Source organism: Salvelinus fontinalis, chromosome 15 (assembly GCF_029448725.1).
Source record: "Salvelinus fontinalis isolate EN_2023a chromosome 15, ASM2944872v1, whole genome shotgun sequence".
NCBI classification, from domain to species: domain Eukaryota; kingdom Metazoa; phylum Chordata; class Actinopteri; order Salmoniformes; family Salmonidae; genus Salvelinus; species Salvelinus fontinalis.
Window position 1 is genome coordinate 34,541,205 of NC_074679.1, and position 26,151 is coordinate 34,567,355.

At 42.3% G+C, this 26,151-nt stretch overlaps 1 protein-coding gene across 2 annotated transcripts in view; it reads right to left on the reverse strand.

Annotated features, from left to right (window-relative positions):
• Window positions 1-26,151, reverse strand: part of LOC129811860 (cysteine-rich motor neuron 1 protein) — a 127,135-nt gene that overhangs the window by 52,314 nt on the left and 48,670 nt on the right. For both annotated transcript variants that reach the window (XM_055863541.1, XM_055863542.1), the window contains exons 3-5: window positions 5,307-5,549; window positions 4,412-4,532; window positions 4,152-4,273 (exon numbers count right to left, since the gene is read on the reverse strand). In XM_055863541.1, the coding sequence (XP_055719516.1) occupies window positions 4,152-4,273; window positions 4,412-4,532; window positions 5,307-5,549 (486 nt within the window). The remainder of the gene's footprint in view (window positions 1-4,151; window positions 4,274-4,411; window positions 4,533-5,306; window positions 5,550-26,151) is intronic.

Below are 26,151 nucleotides of genomic sequence, written 5' to 3' on the forward strand. Positions count from 1 at the left end.
ATTCATAGAGACAGATAAATAAGTAATCATATAGTCTGTCAGTCTGTGTGCATGCGTTACACATATGATATAAGTTTATGCAAAGACGATGATGGGAAAATTGAACGATGTCAATGTAGTCGGATCAGTCTGCAGAAAAGTAATAGCTGTCTAAATGCTTTTAGATAGCAACAGCTTGACTGGGAATAACATCAGCCTGCTTCTGTCTCTATTCGTTGCAGGGCATGAATAGGCACTTACAGTATGTAATCTCAGAGGACGCGCCGACCCCAGGTGGTGAGGGTAGGCAACATCACCTCTGCCACGCTGACCCTCAACACGGGAGGGCCCCACAGTTACACACTTGATCCAAAAGCCACACACATTCAATAGAAATGCTATCGTAAAGTCTATCTGCCCTAACTGCCAGAAGAGAATGCCAGCTTTTCCAGCTCCTTTGTCACCAACAAGACAAAAGGCTTCACTTTCCATTTCCTCTGAGCATCTCCAGCACAGACAACATCACAGAGTATCAAAGGGACATACATAAGAGCTGACACATTGACTAGAAAGCAGATGAATTGTGTGTGTAAGAGCTATATACCTCTATAAGTTGCCTCCATGACAGGAGCAAAGACTGAGCCCACAAACTTGACAAAAACCTATGATGGTTCAACCAGTAAGGCTGGTCTGAATGGCTAGCTCACTTTAACTTCATTCAGTAAGCACAATATAATTCACATTGCTTCCTCTTCTATGGGCGTAGTCGGAACGTATCATATTATGTTAGTGTTTCCAAATGTTATCATCAGCATGTCGTCATGTCTCTCCTCCTCTTTTAACATTAGGCACAAGCAGAATGTCATTCACCTATTACCTTACAGCCTACCTGTATCAGCAAGACACGATAATGGTGCTTAGCCACCCTTGCTGAATAACCTATGGGCACATTCGTGCAATAATCACCTTTCTCTTCACCAATGAGCAAAAATCTTGGGACGTGTTTATTTGTCAACTTACCCCTTGTTCTCTCACTTGCTGAAGTTGGAGGGGGGGGGGGGGGGAGTAAGAATACAGTCTTAACTCTTTAATTCAGTTAAGACTGTATTCGATTGAACTATTGACAGGAACCTCGATTATCTGGCTAGAGGAGAGATCCCGGTCACACACGCATAGAACACACGCACACTTGTACACACACGCGCGTACACACACACGTGTACATTCACACACACACAGCCTGATGAAATGCATATCTCCAATGCAGGAGGGTGAGATTACAGTCTGAGGAGGAGGCTATCTGGTGCCTAACTGTGTGTGTGTGTGTGTGTGTGTGTGTGTGTGTGTGTGTGTGTGTGTGTGTGTGTGTGTGTGTGTGTGTGTGTGTGTGTGTGTGTGTGTGTGTGTGTGTGTGTGTGTGTGTGTGTGTGTGTGTGTGTGTGTGTGTGTGTGTGTGTGTGTGTGTGTGTGTGTGTGTGTCTGAGCAGCAGGCTCCAAGGCCATTCCATTCCAAACATGCTCTGTGGAGTGCCTCAGCTGTCTCATGTCTCGTCTGCTGCTGCTAACATTTGCTGTCAGAGTGGGACAACAGAAGCCTGTAGACACCACTGTTTGCAGATGGCTTCCACAGTTCATCCAGTCAAACCTTCCTTCTTATGTCCTGGCCATGTTCTGTTTGTGTTCCCTGAAAAGGGTTTCCAACACAGATGGTTGTGAGGAGGTTAGAAGACAGACATGACATCCTTTAGTCCTTTGATAGTTCTGCTTGCTGACTTTGGAAATCTTTTATGTCCATTCAACTGCCTTTCATTGAAAGAATGGGCACACATCGAAGAGAAAAGCAACGGTGGAATCTGGTTTAACAGCTAAATCAAGGAGTCTGGGTCAATACTTGTCTGTGAAGTATAGATTGTCCAATGAACACCACAATACAGCTGTTGAGCGTTTCAGTTCCCCTGTAGCAAAACACACTGAAAAACTCTGTCAGTAGTCATTGATTGAGAACAGTATGTTCCAAACACACACACACACACAAACACACACACACACACACACACATGCTCAAAAATGGTGTATGTGTCAGCCATATTGAGCAGCCAGCCACAAGTGCTTATCAAAGATGACATCTGTGTAAGTAGTATCTATAGCCCTCCTACTAAGCTGTGGTTGTGTATGTCTTAAGCATCACCCTCAGGGTTTATCATGTTGTCTTTGTGTGTTTGTTAATGAATGGGAATCACAGCAAGCCTTGAAGAGGTCAGGTAGGATTACAGCAGAGATGCAGTGTGTGTGTGTGTGTGTGTGTGTGTGTGTGTGTGTGTGTGTGTGTGTGTGTGTGTGTGTGTGTGTGTGTGTGTGTGTGTGTGTGTTGTGTGTGTTGTGTGTGTGTTGTGTGTGTGCTGTGTGTGTGCTGTGGGGGTGACGTGTGCTCAACAGCTGTTGTTCTATTGATCCCCAGATCAGTTTCCACCCTTTAGGGATGAGTTCATCTTCACCCGTTTCCTTCCCACCCTCCACCCCCTTCAGCCACAGAATATTCATTCATCTCCCCCATCCCTAATTTCCTGCTTCCCTCTCTCCTTCCCTACTATTCCCTTCATCCAGGCAGATAAAGCCACCATAGAACCAGATGTTCAATCAGGTTATATTTCTGTTTTGTGTCTTGCTGTTCCCAGGACAGATCTCTGAATGCATTGCTCTTTGTTCTGAAATCACCAAATAAACAAAGCAGGATGTAGGGATGACACAGACCCCTGGCTGCACATCACCAACAGATGCTTGTTCTAGCTAGTAGGGCTAAGAGGGGATGGGAAGTGCAGTGCTGCTTGTCACACCCTCTCCCCTGTCGCCCCAACGTCAACCAACGGAAAAATCTCCTCCTTGCTACAGTAAATTCGCTTTTCACGCGTCATTTGCAACATATGTCAAGGCTCAGACCTCCTGTCAGAGCCAAGGAGCAATCTTTTCAAATGTATTCGTTTTTTTTTGAAGATACTAGAGATTTCCCTTTTAAAAAAGCAAGGTCTTTAAATGATTCTTTAAAGGCTGGCTCACCCTTTAAAGTTCACCGCCACCCATAATGTGTGCTCCAGAAATCTTTGAGAATTTGCTTTCATTTGAAAAGTATCATCTGCCATTCAACCAACTCTCTCTTACTCCTCGCTAATTTGCACTCTTTTTCAACCTGTAGAATCTATGGCAAAAAAGCTGCTGGGTTGATGAAACGGAGCACATTGAGGGTGGGGTAATTGTCTTCTTCTGCTTACAATCCCACATGACAAAACACTGCTATGTACTATAGAATACTACAGTACTTACTATAGAATTACGTAGTAAACTGTAGTATACTTTAGAGTACTATACTACAGTGTGTGTGTGCACAAATATCATACCACCAAGACATGCTAATCTCTCACCATTACAATAACAGGGGAGGTTAGCATTTTTTTTGTGGGGGTGAGGGGCGGGTGGGGGGGATGATATTTGTGCATCTATAACTTTCTCACACATCATTATTCACGATTCATTCAGGATTATCCATAATCATGGTAGCATCCACATTAATGTAGAAGTGTTTAGAAATGTATTCTATTCTTATTCACAATAAAAGTGACTCCAAAATGACACAATACATGATTTACCATTCATTTCTATTGGGCACAAAATAATCTGAAACAACCAAAACAAACAGCAAAACGCTGAGTCATAAACTGCGTGCTATGAATACGGGACCAGGTACTTTTTACTTCTTTCTTTGAATTTGTCCCAATACTTTCGGTCCTTAAAATGGGGGGGAAATGCTGTCATTTCTAAGCGGTTCACACGATATGGATGAAAATACCCTCAAATTAAAGCTGACAATCTGCACTTTAACCTCATAGTCATTATATCAAAGTGCTGGAGTACAGAGCCAAAACAACCAAAAATGGCCCAATACTTTTGGAGCTCACTGTAAATATTTTGATGTCATCTTAATGATATCTCCTAACCTCCTCCGTTAGCTGGCCTGGCACGGTAAAATATTATTTAAAAAATGACTGGAGCAGAAAGCAGGAAAACAAGGCTTTGCCATCCATCCTGTATCACTCATTCCTTAATAACAGCTCAGGAACAGTGAGATGGGAGCTGCGTGATTCAGGCCAGAACCAAGCGGAGTAAGCGAGCAAACTCACCGTTGATGCACTCGTACACATCACAGCATTGCCCGGGGGTACCGTTGCCGTGGAAGACCACCTCGGGGGAGCTCCCGGCGGTGCATTGCGGGAAACTACACAGGCCGGGCAAACACTCACACCTAGAGATGGGATGGAGAAAGGGGACGTTAGTACACATCAGATGGACACACCCTCACACCTGACTGTCCTTGACTACTTTTTAGGACTGCCAAAGAGAGCGTGATGATTGTTGCATTCAGAGGGACGTTGAGGCTCACCTGGTGGGAAGGGTGCAGCAGCCGTCTGCGGTGAGACGCACCTGGGTCTCATAGCTGTCAGGTGGACACTGAACCTGCTGGACACGAGGGCACTCCACTGTGCTGCAGTCCACACTAAACACTAGGTAGGGTACAACACAAAGACAATCATTATAGAGGTAGCAGTCGGGCTCAAATTGGATTGAGAGCAAATCAAGAAAACAACTGTAAACTATCAAGTATGTGGCTTTATATAAATAATATTCCTCTTTCTGTGTTTGCTATGAAGCTATGTTCCTCCTTGCGCATGTTTGTGGCAATTACCCTGACTTGTAAAAACCCTTGTAGAGGAGGGGGTGTAGTGTGTGTTAAGAAAACCGGCGTTAACAGGGAGGTCACGGCACCAGCACATTCCTATCCTAGCTGGACACCCCCACTATTACATCTGCCTATGCCACTCGGTCATTGCTCATCCATATATTTATATTCTTATTCCATTCCTTTACTTAGATTTGTGTGTATTAGGTAGTTGTTGTGGAATTGTTCGATGACATGTTAGATATTGCTGCACTGTCGGAACTAGAAGCGAAAGCATTTCGCTACACTTGCAATAACATCTGCTAACCATGTGTATGTGACCAATAAAATTTGATTTGAGCAACCATTCCTTCTGTTGGCTCCGGCCTACGTTACGCCACACCACAGCTCAGAGGTGATAAACCGCTGACATACAGATACAGCTGCCATTCATGAGTGTGAACACCTGCATATGTAGCCTACAATTTGGCCATTGAATTTGGGAAATTCTACAAATTCAATATTATTATTATTATTACTACAATGATCTAAGTATCAGAATATGAAACAATTATTGCCATGTCACAAATAGTTGCTAGGAATTGTTATTGGTAGCCACCTGGTTTGCACTCGTAGAGATCGCAGCATTCTCCAGGCTTCCCAGAGCCCTTGGACACCAGGATGTTGAGATATCCAGGCTGGCACACCTTCCTCAAGCACCCTGCAGGGCTGCAGACACAGCGGCTGGGCAAGGGACAGCACTCTCCAGGCGGTGCGTAGCCTTCGATTAGCACCGAGTCCTCAGGGCAGCGGGGTGAAAACTGCACCTCACACCGCGCCTTGGAACAGTCAGGCCGCTCCTCTGCAAAAGAAGAGATCAGATTGTCGATTGTAGCTTTAAACCAATATTTGTACAGTTATAGATGAAATAATCTGCCCTGGCTGTTATTTTCAGTGTAATGGGTTAAAAACACTTCAAGGAATTTCAAACTGAAACTTTAAAACATGACTGTTTTTCTCACAGAACGTTTCTCAAAGGATCACACTTGCAACACCCTAACTTAACATAGCAGGTGCAAAAGAAAAGCCTGAATGGCATTTCTTTCTTTCTGGTCCTGATGAGAAAAAAAATGTTGGGGGAGGTTCTCTTCTGCACTGTTCAACCAACCCAGTAAATGTGGAGGAGGAGTTAAGATGGAGTGTCGCCTTGTTAACGTCCGAAAGCGGAAGTCGTGTCACAGGCTCTCTTTCCATTTCCCCTGAAAACCGAATGCATCTGGTTATTACCGACCACGTAGAGGGTGGGGACACCAAGAAAACTGGGCAAGGCATTAGAGGAATCAGGAATGTTATTGCTAACCTTTAAGAAAGAACATTCAAGGAACTAAAAGGTGCCAACTGGACAGTCAATCAAATTGACTACTGACCATTCAGGTCAAAGTCCAAGATTTTATACACATAATCAGTACGACTCTGACCTTTACAGAAACAGAGAGCGAGATTAAGGAAGTATAAAGTGCACCAGAGGGGCAGGTAAAACAAGCATTGAGCATTGATGTGAATGTGAATGAAGTGTAAATGTCAACTGATGGAATGATGAGTAGAGCACACAAACAGGAACTGAGAGAAGTGTGAAGTGCTAACCCCCTTTCTTTCAGGATAACACACAGGCGCAGGAGGCCAACTGGCCGACAGTTGAACACACGCACGCACACACACATGCATACACACGCACACGTCAAACACTGCAAAGTTAAAAGCGAATCGACTTTATAACAGCCTCCAAGTCTGGCATGGCATGGCAGCAAGGTACAAGGCTGGGAAGCTCTAGAGGTACATCTAGAAGGTTAGATCTTTCTGAGTGAAGCATCCCTACTTGCCGCTGAGTTACGACTGGCTTTTAATTGTTGTTCTTGTTGTTTTTGTTGGACTTGAAGAAGAAAGAGTTTCACCATAGGGTTGGACAAAAGCTTCTGTAGTATAATGATTTTCTGTGACGGGTAAAGTTGAACTAGCACGCTGTGATGTTAGGCTCAAGCTACCTCAGCAAAGGGCCTGTCTGGTAAGGCCAATCTAGAATTCTATAATGACTGCAGACTAGCAAAAACACTACTGAAGACAAGTTAGACAACAGTGTTGGGGAAGCTACTCTGAAAATACTGTTTACCAAGCTACCAATTACTTCACACTGGAAGAAGTTAAGCTACATTAAAACTACCCTTAAGAAAAATATAGTTCAATAGTAGTTCACTACATCTAAACTAGTTTGTGAAAAATGATCGTATGTAAATCTGAAATGTCATAGACTACAAATTGCAAGAATAGATCACTTTGGGCCATATGTTAATAGAATGTGTAATTTTGCCTATTAAACACAAAAACGATGTTTCAAGTGAAAATTAGGCAGGTCTGATGCCGGAAAAGAAAGGAAATGATTACCTACTTTACACATATTTTATTTCAAAAATTCAAAAAGAGTAGTGTGTAGTTCCAGTAATTAGCTACACCGCTACATGTCAAAAAAGCAATTAACTACTGAAAACAATACCGAGATTTGAATTTAGTTCAACTACCACCAAGCTACTGCAAATGTAGTTAAATTACTAGTTAAACTACATGTAGTTCACTACTCCCCAACACTGAAAGACAAGGATAGCTTTCTGGTTTTTGTATCTCTTTTTCACGTCATTTCAGGATCTCATGCAAAGCAACAATAGAAAATGTTTTAATCTAACGAGATAATGATTCTGGTCTCTTTAATTAAAAGTTTTAGCCGAGCTCGGAGCTGTATAGAAAATACTGGAAAAAGTATTAAAGAATCAGCCTTTGTACTAACTTGACATTGGCTCTTAAAAAACACATCCACTGTATTAAATGCATGTATTCTGTCTTTCTACTGGAAGTTACTGATTCTGTGTGATGTCGGACAGAGAAAGAGAGAAAAAGAGAGAAAGAGGACCCTAAAAGAGAGCAGTGTTACTCTGAGAGGAGGATAATTAGGCTCTATTACATGGAGGAGAGTGTTTGGGAACATAATGAAAGGAACTACAAAAGAGGAGCTGCGGAGGATATAAGAATATGACACCTTTTTGTCTATTAGAAAGCTGTTCATATTTAACAACTGTGTTGCTGTGATTATACAGCCGCATTTCACATCTCAGCGTTCACAATGGACCGCTCACTAAAAGGACCGTGGAAACATATTTCTGCTGAATGTAAAAAAAAAGTAAGCGCGAAATGGATATCAAATGGAATGGTTTACCCATGGAACTTATGGGAAGTAGACAACAACTTTGAAAGTAAACAACAATCTTTCGAAGAAATTGACCAATTGATGTTGGCACGGTAACAACATCCTCCTACTCCTTTCACTCGGACCCTATGACACTTTTAGGTCTGTTAGACCCTCTGGTTAAGAGCATCTGTGAATGTTGAACTCTTCTGAACACAGCAACAATCCAGCGGACAAAACTGTAACGATGTAATGATGTAATTTCAACCAATTTTGCCTGCTAGCTGGCAAAGATCCAACATAAGGGAGCTTGGCAAGGAAATAGATGTTAACAATTGACTTACATTTGATTCATTGACTCCATATGAGTATGTCTACATGAAAATATAGCATGTTTTATGTAAATGGCGACAAGTATCGAGCTATAGTAGGAAACAGTGGATGTGTGTAATGTAATAGGCTGTCAGCAGTGTGTGTGTGCTGTAGAGACTTACTCAACATGTTAACATACGTAGCAAGCAAATTGCCAGTTAAATGTTGCCAATTTCACAACCAACTCCTCCCCTCTCTATGTTCAGTGTAGCAGCCCATGTCAACGTCAGAGTACTGTACATGCTTTTCACCTGCAAAAAGCAGAGAACATTTTGCAGCTGCATTCTCTCCTTTGTGGATTTTGTAAGCTCGGGAAAATGCATTTCCTGACCCAAATGTGGATTTATATTTCAATGGGATGAATATTTCCTTAAAAGCAAAAGGCGTGACTTGAACTGTCTCTCGCTACCGCTGGCCAATCAGATAGCTCAGATCACCGTGTCTGCACAGTTTCCTCAAGCCATAGACTGTAAAAAAAACGTTGAACGTACAGCAAAGTTGATACAGTGAGAATTCCACATTTTTAAAGCCATTACTAGAGGGTGAGACTCAACAAATACAGCAAAGAGCTGCTGTTCATGTTTAAGTTGTTATTCAGCACTGTTAACACTTTTATAAGCCATCTAATGTGCATGCTGACTCTACAACCAGTACCGCAGCTGCAATGAATGAGTACCGCAGTGTTTCCGGTAAGCTTGGGTTGTTATTATTAGCGGCTTGTCTTTTTTAATATCGAGAAATATTTAACTTTCTCTGGTCATAGGAGTAAGCTCATGAATTGGTGCACGAGGTAGAAATAATTTAGTGCACTTGAGATTCGCCATCAGCTGGTCTGTGTCCTCTCTCCTCAGCGGAGGGAAGGTGAGTCGGATGAGAGGCAACCTCACCGCTGATCTCTCCCTCCCTCAGACTGACCATCAGATGCAGGCCATCAGTCCAGTAGTAATTTTAAAAAAAAGCTAATTATTATGCTCACTCAGCTGTGCCTCACAAGTAATACAACAAATTATATATTACCAGTATGATCATATACCAATTTGTTTTAAATATAATTTCTAAATGGTCTGAGTAGAACAACATTGTCAGGGAAATTCAAGCATAGCCAATATGCAGTGATAATGTATTGCGCCTTTAGCCTACTACACAAATCTTATTGCTACAGAACTGTTTTAATTGGTTAATTTAGCAAAAGCTTACATTTTTAAGTCTTTAAAAAAATATATATTATCTGATCGGTAGATCTTGGCTTGCATTTTGACTGTGACTCAGAAAAGGTTGGTGACCACTGCTTTACTGTTCTGATTCATAGATCCATTATGTTCCTGTTTCTTCCTCAGTGTATCATTGTAAAAACTATTTTCATATTACTCCCTTCAGGTATGTAGCTACCCGTGTAGGACGCATTGGCTAAAACTTTACAATAAATGTTTTTTTGGTTCCAAATAGCCATGGTCCTCAATCTTACATCTAGTGCAGGGGTGGGCCCCTCCAGTCCTCAAGGGCCTGATTGGTGTCACACTTTTTCTCCATCCCTAGCAAACACAGCTGATTAATCAAATTGCATTCTAAACTGAAGATCATGATTAGGTGATTATTGGAGTCAGGTGTGTTAGCGTGTAATGCCATCACAGGAGGTTGGTGGCACCTTAATTGGGGAGGATGGGCTCGTGTTAATGGCTGGACTGGAATAAATAGAATGGTAATGCCATTCCATTAACTCTGTTCAAGCCATTATTATGAACCGTCCTCCCCTCAGCAGCCTCCACTGAATGCCATGGATGGAGCTGGGGTAATGTCCTGAGAGATTTTATATTGATCTGCTTTGTGTACAGAAGACAAGTTTATTCAAGAAAACAGGAAAGAAAAAAAAGAAACCTGTACACCACACACTTTCCAAAAAATCATGAGCCAGTGGAACCTGAATGAAAGGCTTGATAGTTCATAGTGGTAGTAGTCTCTTGCCTAGTGAGAGTGAAACAGTGGCTGTCTGTAATGTAGTCGTGATTTAAATCCCTTCCTTCTCCTCCTCCCTCTGATTTGTGTTTTGACAGTGGCATCTGGTGGGGTTTGATCATATCGGAGTGGTGTGTGTGTGTGTGTGTGTGTGTGTGTGTGTGTGTGTGTGTGTGTGTGTGTGTGTGTGTGTGTGTGTGTGTGTGTGTGTGTGCGTGCGTGCGTGTGTATGTGTGTGTGTGTGTGTGTGTGTGTGTGTGTGTGTGTGTGTGTTGTCAAGCGTCTGGAGAGGCACATGAAACCCATTGTTAAGTGTGTACAATCAAAGTGATTGGCCACACCATGCCTTCTTTTAGATCTTGATGACAAATAAATCTGCCTATTAGAAGAAAGAAATGCAGTGCTGCCACTACATCTAGTATACAGTGTAATAAAATGGTTACAATTAAACTGATTGGGCCACTTTTGATGATACACATACACACACACACACACACATTACACAGTATAATGAACACCAAGTAAAGCAAATTCAAGTAAGTTTATTTTTAATATACAACCCACTGATTATATCAACGCCCGACTGAGCGGATAATTGTCCACTCTGTAAGTCAAAACCATACACAAGGCTCTGCTCTTTAAAGAGAGACTCCAATGCAATGCTTAAGGGTTATAAATTGAAGCAAGTATTTGATATTCCCCACAGAGCCAGTAAGAAAGGGTGAGAAATCCTCATATCTTATCGAGTCAAAGAAAAAAGTCACACAGCTTCAATACAAACAAATGTCTAAAATACAGAATGCAACATATGTGACACCACAAACTCCTTAAAGCTTTTTGCAGGAGAAAATAGGAGGACATAAAATCAAGCCGTAGGGTTCCGTGTTCAGTTGACGCTAGCATTTTAACTGACAAATTAGTCGGCTGGTCGAATCCCTTAAATGGTGACCGAACCAAATTGTTTTATACATCTTTTCTGTCCAAGCAGGTATCTTGTTCACCTCTCACAGGAAGTCTTATAGTTTCTGTCATTCTGTAGGCATCCCAAATATCTAGCCAGGTCCCAGATTTGTTTGTGCTGTATATTGGCTGTTATGCGACTATAGGAGTTGACTATACAGCACACACAGATCTTGTAGCAGGCTACCAAATATCCATACATACACATTACATTTACACCAAGAGAAAGATGGGGTCCAGTGGACAAAATATTACAGAGCAAAGAGTAATGGTTGTAAAATACCCAAAATTATGCAATGGTCTTGTGTTAGGAAATCTATGCTGTAATATTTGCTCTACTGTACACGTCCCTTTTCATTTGGTTCTTCATCCATCCATGGAGCTGGGGTGTGGATGGCTGCTGGATGGCTGGGCTGCTGGAAGCGGGGGCAGCGAAGGGTATCCATGGAAAGGAATGAGATGAATATGAGATGCCTTTCCATCCACTCATTAATGACTCTCCTTAATCTAGTCAGTCACACACAACACCGCACAAAAACACACTCTCTTTCTCTCGCTCTACCTCTTTCTTTATCTCTACCTCTCTTTACCTCTGTTTCTACCTTTCCTCTTTCTCGCCTTACCTCTCTCTTTCCTTCCTTTTCCCTCCATCTACCTCTCTCCACCCCTCTGTCTTTTTCCTCGTTCTACCTTTCACAGTCACCATCCCCACACTCTCTTTTGTTTCAGATAACGTATGGCGAACAGCTGGCATGTCATTCCACGGGAATCAACATCTGCTGTGACATTAAAATACAGTATGGCTCACAAGAGGCATGACGCAAGAACGCGCGCACACACACACACGCACGCGCACACACACACTGCTGTGCTGCTACTCACATGCCACACTCAGCAACGTGTTTGTGTGTCGTGTCCTCTAAGGTAGTGTCATGGTTGTGGTTCAATTTTGACCTCTTATCACTACGGCAACCAGTTTTATCCCCCTCTATGGTTTCTCTAGCAACCAATGTCACTGCATTTTGTCACACTTTCTCTCTGGAGTACAAAACATCTGTGTCTTTCTCAACCAGGTTCAACTGGAGGAACACTGTCATACTCCTCCAAGTGAGACACACAAATCCATGCTTCATAAAATACAAACTACTTCAGAGATGATGAAATATGTTTGTGAGTGGGGTTGGTAGTAAATTCCCAGTAGCAATGCAATTTGTGGTCCTTGATATCCTCATTTGCATAGCCAAATTAAAAACCTGATGAAAATGATTATACTATAGGTTGTAAGCCTCTAACCTGCTAACATACTAGACATTCACATGTATTTTATCGGATACTGTTACTGACATGGAGGTATACTATACCGATGAAAGTTTATTGAGCGATACCCTATGCTATAAACACTGAAAAAAAGATCTGTGGCTTCACAACCAGTTGTGGAATTTATATCATCAAAAGGCTTGAAGGGGTACAATTAATCGCTCTCATCATTAGACTGTTGGTGTGTCTTCATTCGCATCGTCACTCTTATAATCATGATCATCAACATGAATGGTTCTGAGCAAAAGTTAGTTGCCAGTCAGTCAATCAATCAGTCAGTCATCACACCTCTCACAGCACAAGCGCCCTGATGCATGAAGAGAGGGAGGGAGAGAGAGAGAGAGAGAGAGAGAGAGAGAGAGAGAGAGAGAGAGAGAGAGAGAGAGAGAGAGAGAGAGAGAGAGAGAGAGAGAGAGAGAGAGAGAGAGAGAGAGAAACAAACAGCTTCCAGAGGAGAAAGAGAGATCACAGCAAAGCGCCTCAGCCTGGCTGATCTCACACCTGTTCCTGACCTCACCCTGTTGTTTTTATATTGGTTTTGTGCCTTTGAAATAACTTTCACAGGCTATGGAGTTTGCAATGGACATGCAAACTTTCTAATTACGAAGACGTCTTGAAAAAGGATGAACTAGGTGCCTAAGCAGAGATCCCGAGTCCCAATTCCATTCAATTTCTGACCTTGCATTCAATTTGAGTTCAACTCCAAATCGTGATCTCAATGACAATCCAGATTCAACCCCACAAATCATCGCTGTAATTGGTGCTGCATTTCATCTGGCTCCAACCAGAGGCAAACACAGTCTGATGCACTGTCAACATGACTCATACACATAGAGAAAAGTCTTTGGTCCCTCAGCATGGTGCCTGCATCAAAGTGTTAGTTGCTTTGCTCATAGGATATATATCTTAGAAGTATCATGGGGATAGATAGTCCAGCTAACATATTACTTGGGAACCCAGATAACACCATGCGTCAACATGAATCATTCTGCCTAACTGTTTCAGATTGATGCTGGTAGGCATAGTCCAATGATCAATACTAGTTGTAATGACGTCCTTTTATCCCGCTTTTCCCGCTGGGAAGGCTTTGCAGGGAATATATCTACATCTACAGAACGTTTTTTTGGTGACTTTGTGGGGCTCTTAATGTACTGCTATGTATAGCTCTTGTAAGGCCGCTTTAGAGGACTACAGTAATCTGACAACAGTAACCAAGTTGATGGAGACATCTTGCTCAAGTCCCAACACAACCAATAAGCATTTTAACAGTGGAATCCCTTCTGTGGGGATAAAGGCATAATAGTTCTCTGAAGGAAATGTAAAGCATTTCTAAGCCCACTGTAGCTTCACAAAACATATCTGTCTGCTCACACACTGTCTATTATCTGTGTTATGCTCTGAGAATGAATGTTTTGGCCATCGTCATGAAGACTCGTGAAGGACGATGAGAGAATTCTTCCAAATTCTGTGTCATAAAGGCCTTAGACCATCTGCTGCAGGCACTTCATCGTCCAGACCAGGACTGATTCTGCATTTAAAACTTTGCTTTGACAACAACAAAAACAACAACATTTACAGGGGGCTATGGGGACATAGAAGAATTGAGCCAACATGCTTGAGAGTAAACTCAAAGTAGTTTTGTGAACAGCCTCCATATTGGATTATTGATCGGAATACTGGACAAAGACTGAAAAGTTTAGACTGACCCAAACATCTACTGCACAGTGCACGGCCCCTCAAACAGATCTAACTGGTCACCATATTCATCAACCAATCTGAAATGATTTATACTCTGAACAGGGTTTTCTTTAGTCGGCAATAGCCGGCTTTTGGCCTATACATTTTTTGAAAAGCGGGTAAATATAACAGCCACCGGCCAATTGTCTGGGAGAAGAAGAAAAAATCCCGTAGCCTATTCATTGATGGAAATACCAGTCGATGGAAATACATTTGACTGGTCATGCTTATCGGTCTATAGGTTAATTTGCCTAATTTAGTGGAATCAATTTGGCTGTAGTATATTCGTTATCTATCTTAACACTCGTAAAGCATACAGATACAGAGCCTTTGAGCGGAAAATATGTCAAGACAGCTACAGCAACTGCTGCTACAGCATTTCACACAGCCAACTGAAGGCAGGCTTCATCAGAGCGTCACACACCACTTTGCAATGAGCTGGAGGCAGTACATTTGGAAAAAATACACTTAATTGTTTGAAACCTGAACGTTTTAATACATATTATGAGACATGTCTTACCTTGCTTCAAAGTAGCCTATTAGATCTCCTCTCTTTTAACATTTCTAACAGATATTTTCATCTCTGTCACATGAAACCGTGGTGCCCTTCTGAAGATGGTGTTTTCCAGCTAATTGCATTATGGAACGGAAATGTGTGCCTAGCCTACTGTCTTGTGCGCATTGCTGCACTTATAACGTGAAGAAATAATAGTTGATCAACATTTTACGCTAAACGTTCTGGTCTGATGCATCCGACTCGTCGCTTTTCAACTTGTCTTTATGTAGCCTAGGCCTACTGGTTGTATGCATTTGGGATCTATCGTGCTACAACTGTCCCAGAGTCGGTTTGGAACAGGCCATTTCTTTCTCGGCAAGCTGAACAATAGAATAGGTCAATTTCTCTACTATGGGGATAGTAGATTAGCACATTTGTTACCTGTCTTGTTGGCTGAGGAAAAGTACATTTGGACAGTTATTCTAGCATCTTCAAAGTGCCCATCAGAATTCAGTAAGAAGGACACACGCGGTTGCATCCTCGATTTGCATGTTCCATTAATATTAATTCCCATAATCTAAATGTAATTTCTGTCATTATCAGCACCGTGGGTGGAAACCCTGACTCTGAAGTAAGAACATTGGAATCAAACTGGAATAAATCGTAATCAACACAAAGTGAACGTGAGGCACTTTAAAAAAGGCTTGTGTCCTGGTATTAGTATACAGGGTGGCTTTCCCTCTCTCCCTCGCTCTCTCTTTCTTCACACTAGCCGACCAAACTCAACTCCGCGATTTACGATGGAGTTGAGCGCCGACTAGAGTGGGCGGACTGGAGCTTTTCCCCAAAATGAATAGCACGGAATTACACAGGACACGTGCTATTCTTTGGGTGCTGAAATCCCATCAGTTGTACAACTGAACGCTGAAATGTGAAATGTGTCAACTGAAATGTGCCTTCAGCATTTAACCCAACCCCTCTGAATCAGAGAGGTGCGGGGGGCTGCCTTAATCAACATCCTTGCTCAGGGGCAGAACGACAGATTTTTTACCTCGTTAGCTCGGGGATTCGATCCAGCAACCTTTTGGTTACTGGCCTAATGCTCCATGGTAAATCATGGAGTTTAGCTAGCTTCACACTCGCTTTCTGACATGTTCACGCCTGGATGAGCTTTTACTGTGTGTTTGGCCTTCAGGTCTACATCGTGCCTCTGCTTCTCTGTGTCAACCTCAGGTAGTGTGTGTGTGTGTGTGTGTGTGTGTGTGTGTGTGTGTGTGTGTGTGTGTGTGTGTGTGTGTGTGTGTGTGTGTGTGTGTGTGTCAGGTGAGGGCCTGGCTCTGCTCTCGTCCTTCTCACGATAACTGACACCCTAGTGATAGCTGGGCTGCTGTCGGCTTGGCACGCCAGCGAGCGAGAAGGATGGAGGGAGGGATGGACAGCGAGAAAGAGGGAAAGAGAGTGGGGGATGAGGACAGAGGATAAAGAAAGAGTGTGATCAGCAGCTTCCTGGCCCGTAGCCAGCAAAGGGAGAGGATCAATCTGTCCCTCGCTCCACCAATCACACAAGTTTGCATGAATAATGTAATGCAGCCTCATCCCCTCATCCCTCAATCCCCTCAATCCCCTCATCCCTCCACCCCCTCATCCCTCCATCCCCTTATCTCCTCTATCCCCTCATCTCCTCCATTCCCTCATCTCCTCCACCTCTCATCTCCTCCATCCCCCCATCTCCATCCCCCCCATATCCTCCATCCCCCCATATCCTCCATCCCCCCATCTCCTCCATCCCCCCATCTCCTTCATCCCCCCATCTCCACTCTTCGCTCTGCCTTCAATCTGCAGACCGTTCACATCCCATCCGCTGGGTTGCACCAACACAAACATACGTGTCTTTAGTTGTGGAGTTGAACAGCTGAATATGAAGCTACGAAACGTTACTTCCTTTACATTCTGCACAGTGCACCTTCTCTTTTTCTCTCATATAACAATGTGTGCTAATGAATCAAAGGACTGTGGTAGTGAGAGCAGAGGGATGTTCCACACGGCTGAGGAAGAAAGAAAGATCCATAAGGCTTTGCAATATGTTCCCTGCTGTCTTTCTCTCTTTCTCTCTCTCTCTCTCTCTCTCTCTCTCTCTCTCTCTCTTTCTCTCTCTCTCTCTCTCTCTCATTCTCTCTCTCGTACCCTTTCCCCACAGTCAGTTTGAAAATCATTAACAGCTACCACAGTTATATAACCTTTGAATATAACCATTCAATCATTACATAGGCTAATGGAATCACTTCCAACATGGCTAATGGGTGGATTGGTTGTTACCACTCAACACTTGCTTTCAATTAGGAAAAGGACTACTCACTTACTTATCGCCTTCGTGCCTAATGGGGCACAAGGCAGAGACAAGAAGACTACCGTGTTTTTGACTATATATTGTAATCTCCAATAGTTGCACTGATCCAAGAGGGCTACGCATGGCGAGGAATTGAAATGACAATGTTTGATCTACCTTCAGGCTGATCAATAGTCAGATGTGTCTTCGATGTACCCAAACAAACGCTGAAGCAGGAACAGAGCAGTTGTCCGTTAATACCAGACATCAGCTCTCTCCGTACTAAAGCCATGCTAGAAGGAGACCATGTTACACCGCGGAACGCAGTCCTGTCATTCCCATAAACCATACTCGTTTTAAATGGGTTTCAAGGGGGGGGTGTAAAAGGGAGTACCTAGTCAGTTGTACAACTGAATGCCTTCAACTGAAATGTGTCTTCCGCATTTAACCCAACCCTTCTGAATTAGAGAGGTGCGGGGGGCTGCCTTAATCAAGATCCTTGATCCTTGTTCAGGGGCAGAACAACACATTTTTACCTTGTCTGCTCGGGGATTCAATCCAGCAACCTTTCGGTTACTGGCCTAACGCTCCTAGCCGCCAGGCTACTTGCTTCCCGTGTGCGTGCGTGCGTGTGTGTGCTTGCGTGCGTGCGTGTGTATGCGCACATGTGTACACCCATTAGGAACCAAATAGGTTAGAGTGTTTTGGACTTGAGTGTTTTGGACATTTCTATTGAAATGCATATAATGTGTGTGCATTAAACTAAGGACCAAAATGTATGTAACATAAAAACAGGCCTGATGACATACTGTATATGGTACCCAACAGTTCACACAAAAAGCCCATTTATTCCTCAAAGCTAAACCTGCACAATGTCAATAATGGTTACCTGCTATTCAAATTAAATAAGAGAACAATTTACAGTTTTATTTCATTGGCTAGCTCCTTGGAAGTTTTAGCTCTCACAGCCCCTGCATGCCTCAATCTTTGTTATTTCCTCAAACTGTGAAAAAAGAGTAACAAAACGAAATTCCATGGGGGCTTAGCTGTCCTAGAGAAAGCAGGAAGGAAAGCTGGACTGCGATGAAACACCACAGCAGCAGCCATTTTAAGTCAGTTTGTAAAGTCTACTGCGCTGACTTCCATATCCTATACATGACCAATACAATTACACACAAACACAATGCAACACAAACACAATGTTTCACAATGCAAACTCTTTTTACAGGTAACCAGGCACAACAACACTTGCATTACTATGCTATTTCATGAAAGCTTGGCACCTTCACACTAACTTAAACCAGTTACTTCCAAAAATAGCATTTTTATTGTATTATTACAGATTGGACATGATTGTGATTGCTCATACAGTACTGTTTTCTACTGTACAATTATTTTTCAATCGTTCTCATATTTGTCATATCAAAAAAAAATGGAATCTTGTAATCCTGGCCAGATGAGGCCAGAGGAGGCCAGAGGCCCCAGGGGTCATTAGCTGGATTAGGATTAAGACGCTCACAGTGAAAGGACAATAATTGGGAGCCTGTTTGGGCGGTGCTCTCCATGGGGATGATGCATGGGAAACTCTGGCCTGTCTCACTCTTTCTGCCTTTATCTCTCTCTCTTTCTCTCTATCTGCCTCTCTCTCTCTCTCTCACACTCTCTCTTTCACACACACCCTGTGTAAAGGAGGTAGGTCTACACCACAAATTGTTTCAGAGTGACGCCTGTGAGTCAAATGGTACTCTCCCCAGGGAGCAGGGATTTACGGAACCCCCCTAGATCAATCACGCGGAGCCATTGACCAGTATCCCTAGGTCTTGACCAATCGCACGGAGCCATTGACCAGTATCCCTAGGTCTTGACCAATCGCACGGAGCCATTGACCAGTATCCCTAGGTCTTGACCAATCGCACGGAGCCCTAGCCTATCCCGTTTTCTTCCTGTCATTTAGCAGTGTGTAGGGTCTTACTGCAACCTGGCTGATTCATGGGTTACATAACAGCATAGATTTCCTTTGAACGGTGGCTGTTAATGTGAAGTGAGTGGTATATAGGAACAGGAGGTGGGTGACAGGGGAGGAGACGCCAGACTATAACCAAATAAGAAAATGGGGAAATGAAATGACATTATTTGGGGATATGACTTGATATGGGCAAATTACATTATCCAGCTCTTCTTCTAAATGAGTCTTCAATGTTGCTTTGCTGGGACTGGGAGAAGTTGTAGAAGTCTCAATAATAAGAACCTAATCTCCAAGCACCAGTTGCGTATTGCTGCAATCCCACTAGAATAGTTGAGATATGAATATAACATACGAATCCTGAAAATCACATTAATTGGCTGTGTAGTGAAGCTAGCTTTCTTCAAATTGCCACGAAGCAATCTTCTCTGAAGTTGTCATAAAGACGAGTCCAGGACATCAGAGTCTAGTGGGAGATTTCTGTGACTGATTTTGATTGCATTACAAGACATCTACCACCACAGAAGAATGGGAAAAAACATTCAAACAAAGCCATCTCAGTGCTGCCATACCAGGGACACATCTGACACGTGCATCATTGTAACTAATTATAGAAGTGACAAAAACCAGCAACACAGAAAGAGAGAGAGAGCAGGAGCAAGTTCCTGACAGACATCTCGTCTTCGGATCATTAAAAGCTGATAAGAAAGGGTTTTTATGTGCCGACTTTAGTAGCAGTGCAATTATGAGGAGCGTCCAGGCAGATTAGGTTGGCAGGCTGTGACTGTAGTATATACAGGTGGGCACACTGACAGTCACATGACATTTAGCATTGAGACTTCTATCTCCCTTTTGCTTTCTCCATCTGAATGCCACCCCCCCCCCCCCTCAAACCCCCCTTCCCTTATTCTCTATGATACCCTTGGCTTTAACACATTAAAAAATGTCACCGTGACCGACGTCATAATGTAATAACGTACATAATAATAGAACTGTCTGACTGTCATCATCACATCTGTCCTTGATCTCTCTCTCTTCCTTCTCCTCTCTCTATCTCCCTTTCGTTCTGTCTTCCTCGCCTCAGTTCCTAGCTCGTCCTTGTCGCCCTCGACATCCCTCCTACTACCTGCTGCCGTGCCAAACTTCCTGCATTCCTCCCGTAGCTCTGGGCCGGTCATGTAGAACGCCTCCACAAATGATTTCCTAACATGTGTTCAGAAGAGTTATTAATAAACGACATGGCACAAACTGCAGGCCACTGCTTTTCGGGGGAAGATGTTGTTAAAAGGTTCATAAAGTAAAGAAATGTACAGGAAATAGATTAGAGTGGAGCTGTGCAAGAAAATGTCTGACAGCTGAGACAGAAGCTGAGGCAGAAGCAGGTCATCAGGTATGTGTGTGTGTGTGTGTGTGTTCGCGCGCACGTGTTTGTGTGTTCGCGCGCACGTGTGTGTGTGTGTGTGTTCGCACGCACATGTGTGTGTGTGTGACAGATGCAGGGCGCAGACAGGTCATTAGGTAATGATGCTGGGCTGTGATGGCTGTCTCTTCTGTCAACAGCTTTAACATGCAGGGCTATGCCCTTTAGAAACATTTCATAGGCTTACAAGAACATTCACAATACACTGATCCAATTACACCATTAAATGCATTTACATGTTCTTGTACTGTAGACATGGACAACCGTTTGGACAGTTGTTGAATCTGAATCAATATCTGGCTCCATTTAGGTTAGGATCTGTGCTGCTGTGTGTGTAAAATGTATTATTCTATTGAAATGCTGAAAGAAGGTCCCTTCTATGGTTTTTACTTGGAAATGTGCTCAATGTTCACAGTGAACTCTTTGTCTTGTCATAGCATGGTAAGAAATGTAATTGCCTTTCCTCTACTACTGACATTAAATCAGCAAAAAGGAGAAAAGAGGAGTGTCTGCTTTCAGAGCACACTTAAACATTCCTCACTGTGTTCATTCACATGCCAGCAAATTCCCGTCTTCAGAAGAGCAACCTGAACATTCATCACTCACAATGTTGAAATGTATCTATTGCTATTGCAGTCAATTTACAGCAGAACAAACCCAAACTTTAAGCGCCAGCTTTATTAAAATTTTGATCTATGTAAAGCTGGAATGGCTGCCACGTTCATCCATTTATCAATCCCTTTTCATTGGGGCTTGTCAGCCAGGAGTGCGACTCAGCACGCAGAGCGGCATGGAAACAAATCCCCTTCAGAATAATTTCTCAACATAACTGCTCTGGTTCCTCACTGCTCTCACAGGGAAGCTTGTATGTACGCCTGCTTTGCTGTGAGCCCTCGCTGGATGCCATAAAAAAACATATAATAAATAAATAAAAACATCTTACCTTGTGAATTAATCATATCAATAAAACCCAGCAGAGATAGATCAGCTGCCAGCTTACAATTTGTTGCTCTCCTGGTTCTCTCTCTCCCTCCATCTCCCTCCTTTTTCACTCCTTATCTCCCCCCTCTACTTCTCCCTTTCTTTGTTTTTACGATTCTTTCTGTCAAGTTTAATTTAAATGTATTTTTATTTAACCTTTATTTAACTAGGTTTAAGTCTTGTCTAAGTTCCTAAATCATATTTACAGTGGAGCTATCGACAGAGAGGTGGACTTTTAGACATATCTCTTTGACCTGTGCCTGCCTGCCTGCCTGCCTGCCGCAGTACCAGAGCTAGAGCAAGGAGATCTGTACTCTAGAAGTACTATTATTGTTAACTGGGCTATTTTTCTCTGTACAGTTCTATCTACAGTGTAAAAGTGTTACTGTAAGTTAGTGTTGTCATGATACACAATCATGAGACTCACAATACTGAGAGATTCAATGAGTATATCCACTTTATGTAGAACCCACCCACTTGACCAGAGCCATTTAAAATGAGAGAGAGCCATCAAAGCCATCAGAGCCATCAAAATCATTTATATTTCACCTTCCTGCACATTGACACACAAGCAAACCCAGGAAAGAGATGTTGTTAAATATGAATTACATTTTACAAAACTATGAAATAAAATACACAGAATTGGAAAGATATGTTAACTCTCTGTTCGACACCGATTTCAGTACTGTTAGCATTACCATAGACTTAAATTGGATGGTTAGCTGGCTAGCGTAGTTACACTGTATCTAATGGTCGTTATCCACACAGGCTGTTTCCCTTTTCAATCAAAGAGCAATACTTGAAAGGAAATTGTTGGTAGACACAGTATGCAATTGACAAAGGACAGAAACAATGCCAATATGTTTTTATGTAGATAACATTTGGATACTTGCAATCTGTTGTGCCACATACAGTTGACGTCGGAAGATTACATACACTTAGGTTGGAGTCATTAAAACTCATTTTTCAACCACTCCACACATTTCTTGTTTACAAACTATAGTTTTGGCAAGTCGGTTAAGGACATCTACAGTGTGAGTTACACAAGTCATTTTTTCAATAATTGTTTACAGACAGATTATTTCACTTATAATTCACTGTATCACAATTCCAGTGGGTCAGGAGTTTACATACACTAAGTTGACTGTGCTTTTAAACAGCTTGGAAAATTCCAGAAAAGTATGTCATGGCTTTAGAAGCTTCTGATAGGCTAATTGACATCATTTGAGTCAAGTGGAGGTGTACCTGTGGATGTATATCAAGGCCTACCTTCAAACTCAGTGCCTCTTTGCTTGACATCATGCGAAAATCGAAAGAAATCAGCCAAGACCTCAGAAAAAAAATTGTAGACTTCCACAAGTCTGGTTCATCCTTGGGAGCAATTTCCAAACGCCTGAAGGTACCACGTTCATCTGTACAAACAATAGTACGCAAGTATAAACACCATGGGACCACGCAGCCGTCATTCCGCTCAGGAAGGAGACGTGTTCTGTCTCCTGGAGATTAACGTACTTTGGTGCGAAAAGTGCAAATCAATCCCAGAACAACAGCAAAGGACCTTGTGAAGATGCTGGAAGGAATAGGTACAAAAGTATCTATATCCACAGTAAAACGAGTCCTATATCGACATAACCTGAAAGGCCGCTCAACAAGGAAGAAGCCACGGCTCCAAAACTGCCATAAAAAAGCAAGACTACAGTTTGCAAATGCACATGGGGACAAAGAACGTACTTTTTGGAGAAATGTCTGGTGTACTTCACAAAATAGATGGCATAATGAGGACGGACAAATATGTGGATATTTGAAGAAACATCTCAAACATCTCAAGAGTTAAAGCTTGGTTGCAAATGGGTCTTCCAAATGGACAATGACCCCAAGCATACTTCCAAAGCTGTGGCAAAATGGCTTAAGGACAACAAAGTCAAGGTATTGGAGTGGCCATCACAAAGCCCTGACCTCATCCTATAGAACATTTGTGGGCAGAACTGAAAAAGTGTGTCCCAGTAGTGAGGTCTACAAACCTGACTCAGTTACACCAGCTTTGTTAGGAGGAATGGGCCAAAATTCACCCAACTTATTGTGGGAAGCTTGTGGAAGGCTACCCGAAACGTTTGATCCAAGTTAAACAATTTAAAGGCAATCCTACAAAATACTAATTGAGTGTATGTACATTTCTGACCCACTGGGAATGTGACGAAAGAAATAAAAGCTGAAATAAATTATTCTCTCTACTATTATTCTGACATTTCACATTCTTAAAATAAAGTGGTGATGTTAACTGACCGAAGACAGGGACTTTTTACTAGGATTAAATGTCAGGAATTGTGAAAAACTGAGTTGAAATGTATTTGGCTAAGGTGTATGTAAACTTCAGAGTTCAACTGTAGCTAAATAGCTAACTGGCCATGTAAAGTCTATGGGAATGCTAACTGACGTTAAACTTCCTCGTTATACTACGCGTAAACAAAGTTTAAATGTGTTCAATAATTTTCCTCACCAGAGAATTTACGTTAACTTTAAAATTCTGTGCATGTTATTTAATAGTGTTGGCAAAAGTAATTTATATTTAACGACATCAAACATCTGTGTGTGAATGTGTCGGAAGACAACCTCAACAAATTGGCTGTGCACTTGATGCCAGGCTAGATAATGTGGATAAACAGTTACTGTTATTAACTGGACTTATCTTTTCTCTAAATATTTCTATCTACAGAATGAAAGGTCATACTGTGTAGTAAGTATTTCAATAGATGTCTCTGTGTTAGAGGAATTTCAGGCCAACACCCAATTTGAGCTCGGAGAGATCACTCATCTGGGGGCTTGGGATTACACCTTCTGCACTGTACTGTACATTGAATATAAACACAAAACTCTCAGTTTTAACCCTTTAAATGACTGGTGAACATTAACCTTACCTGTCATGAATAAAATAACAAATAAAATAAAATCCAACCAACTGCATCTCTCTCTCTCTCTCTCTCTCAATTTCAATTCAATTAAATTCGCTTTATTGGCATGACGTAACAATGTACATATTGCCAAAGCTTATTTTGGATATTTACAATATAAAAACAAACTAAAAAATAATGAGAATCAAAATGGTCAACGGGACAACAGTAACAACAATAACCAAGGGTCAAACTAACCATACATTCAACAATAACAATAAGCATACAGTAGAGTACATGTGCAGGTTGATTGGTTTGTCAGACACTGTCCCTCAACTTATGGCAGGCAGCAATGTAGTGCGCTGCCAACCCACAGCTCTCTGCGTCTTCCCCCAACAGGACGGGTAGCCTATCCTCATCAGAGAGTTCTTTGAAACCTTGAATAGTGGTTTCAAATTTTGGAAAATGACACTCTAATTGTTTTATATTTTTTACATTTTGTCAGGAAATGCAGCTCCGTCTCAGGTTCTGCTGTTGTGCAGTGGTTGCACAGCCTTTCCTCTACAGGGAGCCAGGTTTTCCTGTGTCTACCCTTCTCAATGGCAAGGCTGTGCTCACTGAGCCTGTACTTTATCAAGGTTTTTCTAAGGTTTTGATCAGTAACCATGCTCAAATATTCAGCCACGGTGTACTGTTGATTTAGGGCCAGATAGCACTGCATTTTGCTTTGTGTTTGTGCTTGTGTTTCCCAATAAGCAATGTAGTTTTGTTTTGACTGTGTTGTAATTTGGTTTATTCTGATTGATTGGATGTTCTGGTCCTGCGGCTTCAGTGTGTTAGTAGAACAGGTTTGTGAACTCAGCCCCAGGACCAGCTGGATGAGGGGACTCTTTTCTTTGCTCAGCTCTTGGCATTGCAGGGCTTGGTAATGATATGAGAGGGGGTCACTGTATTTTAGATGTTTCCAAAACTTAATTGCTATTTTTTTAGTTTTTATTATTAGTGGATATTGGCCTAATTCTGCCCTGCATGCATTGTTTGTAGTTTTCCTCTGAACATGTAGGAGAATCTTACAGAACTCTGCATGCAGGGTTTCAATGCGGTGTTTGTCCCATTGGGGTGTTTGTTTTGCAAGTGGACCCCACACCTCACAGCCATAAAGTGAAATTGGTTCAATGGCATATTCAATTAGTTTTAGCCACATTTTAAGGTACACATTTAAGGTATTTCAATTTGAATTTGCTTTTTAATGATGTAGAATGCCCTGTGTGCTTTCTCTCTCAGTTCGTTCACTGCCTCATTAAGGTGTCCAGTTGAGGTTATCTTTACACCTAAGTAATTGTCGTGTGTACAGTACTCTATATATGTTGTACCAATTGAGAACTTTGGTCTAATTCCCTGAGATCTGGATCTTCTCTGGAAAATCATTATTTTAGTATTTTTGGGGTTTACTGCCAGGGCCCAGGTCTGGCAGTACTGCTCTAGCAGGTCCAGGCTCTGCTGTAGGCCATGTGCTGTGGGTGACAGCAGGCATAGGTCATCTGCGAAGAGTAGGCATTTCACTTCTGAATTGCGGAGACTAACACCAGGGGCTGAGGATTTTTCTAGAATAGTGGCCAATTCGTTAATGTAAATATTGAAGAGTGCAGGGCTCAGATTGCAACCCTGGCGAAGGCCCCGCCCCTGGTTAAAGACTTTTGTTCTTTTCTTACCAATTTTAATGCTGCACGTATTGCCAGTATACATTGATTTAATTATTTCATATGTTTTACCCCCTACACTACTTTCAATAACTTTGTAGAACAGTCCTGTCTGCCAA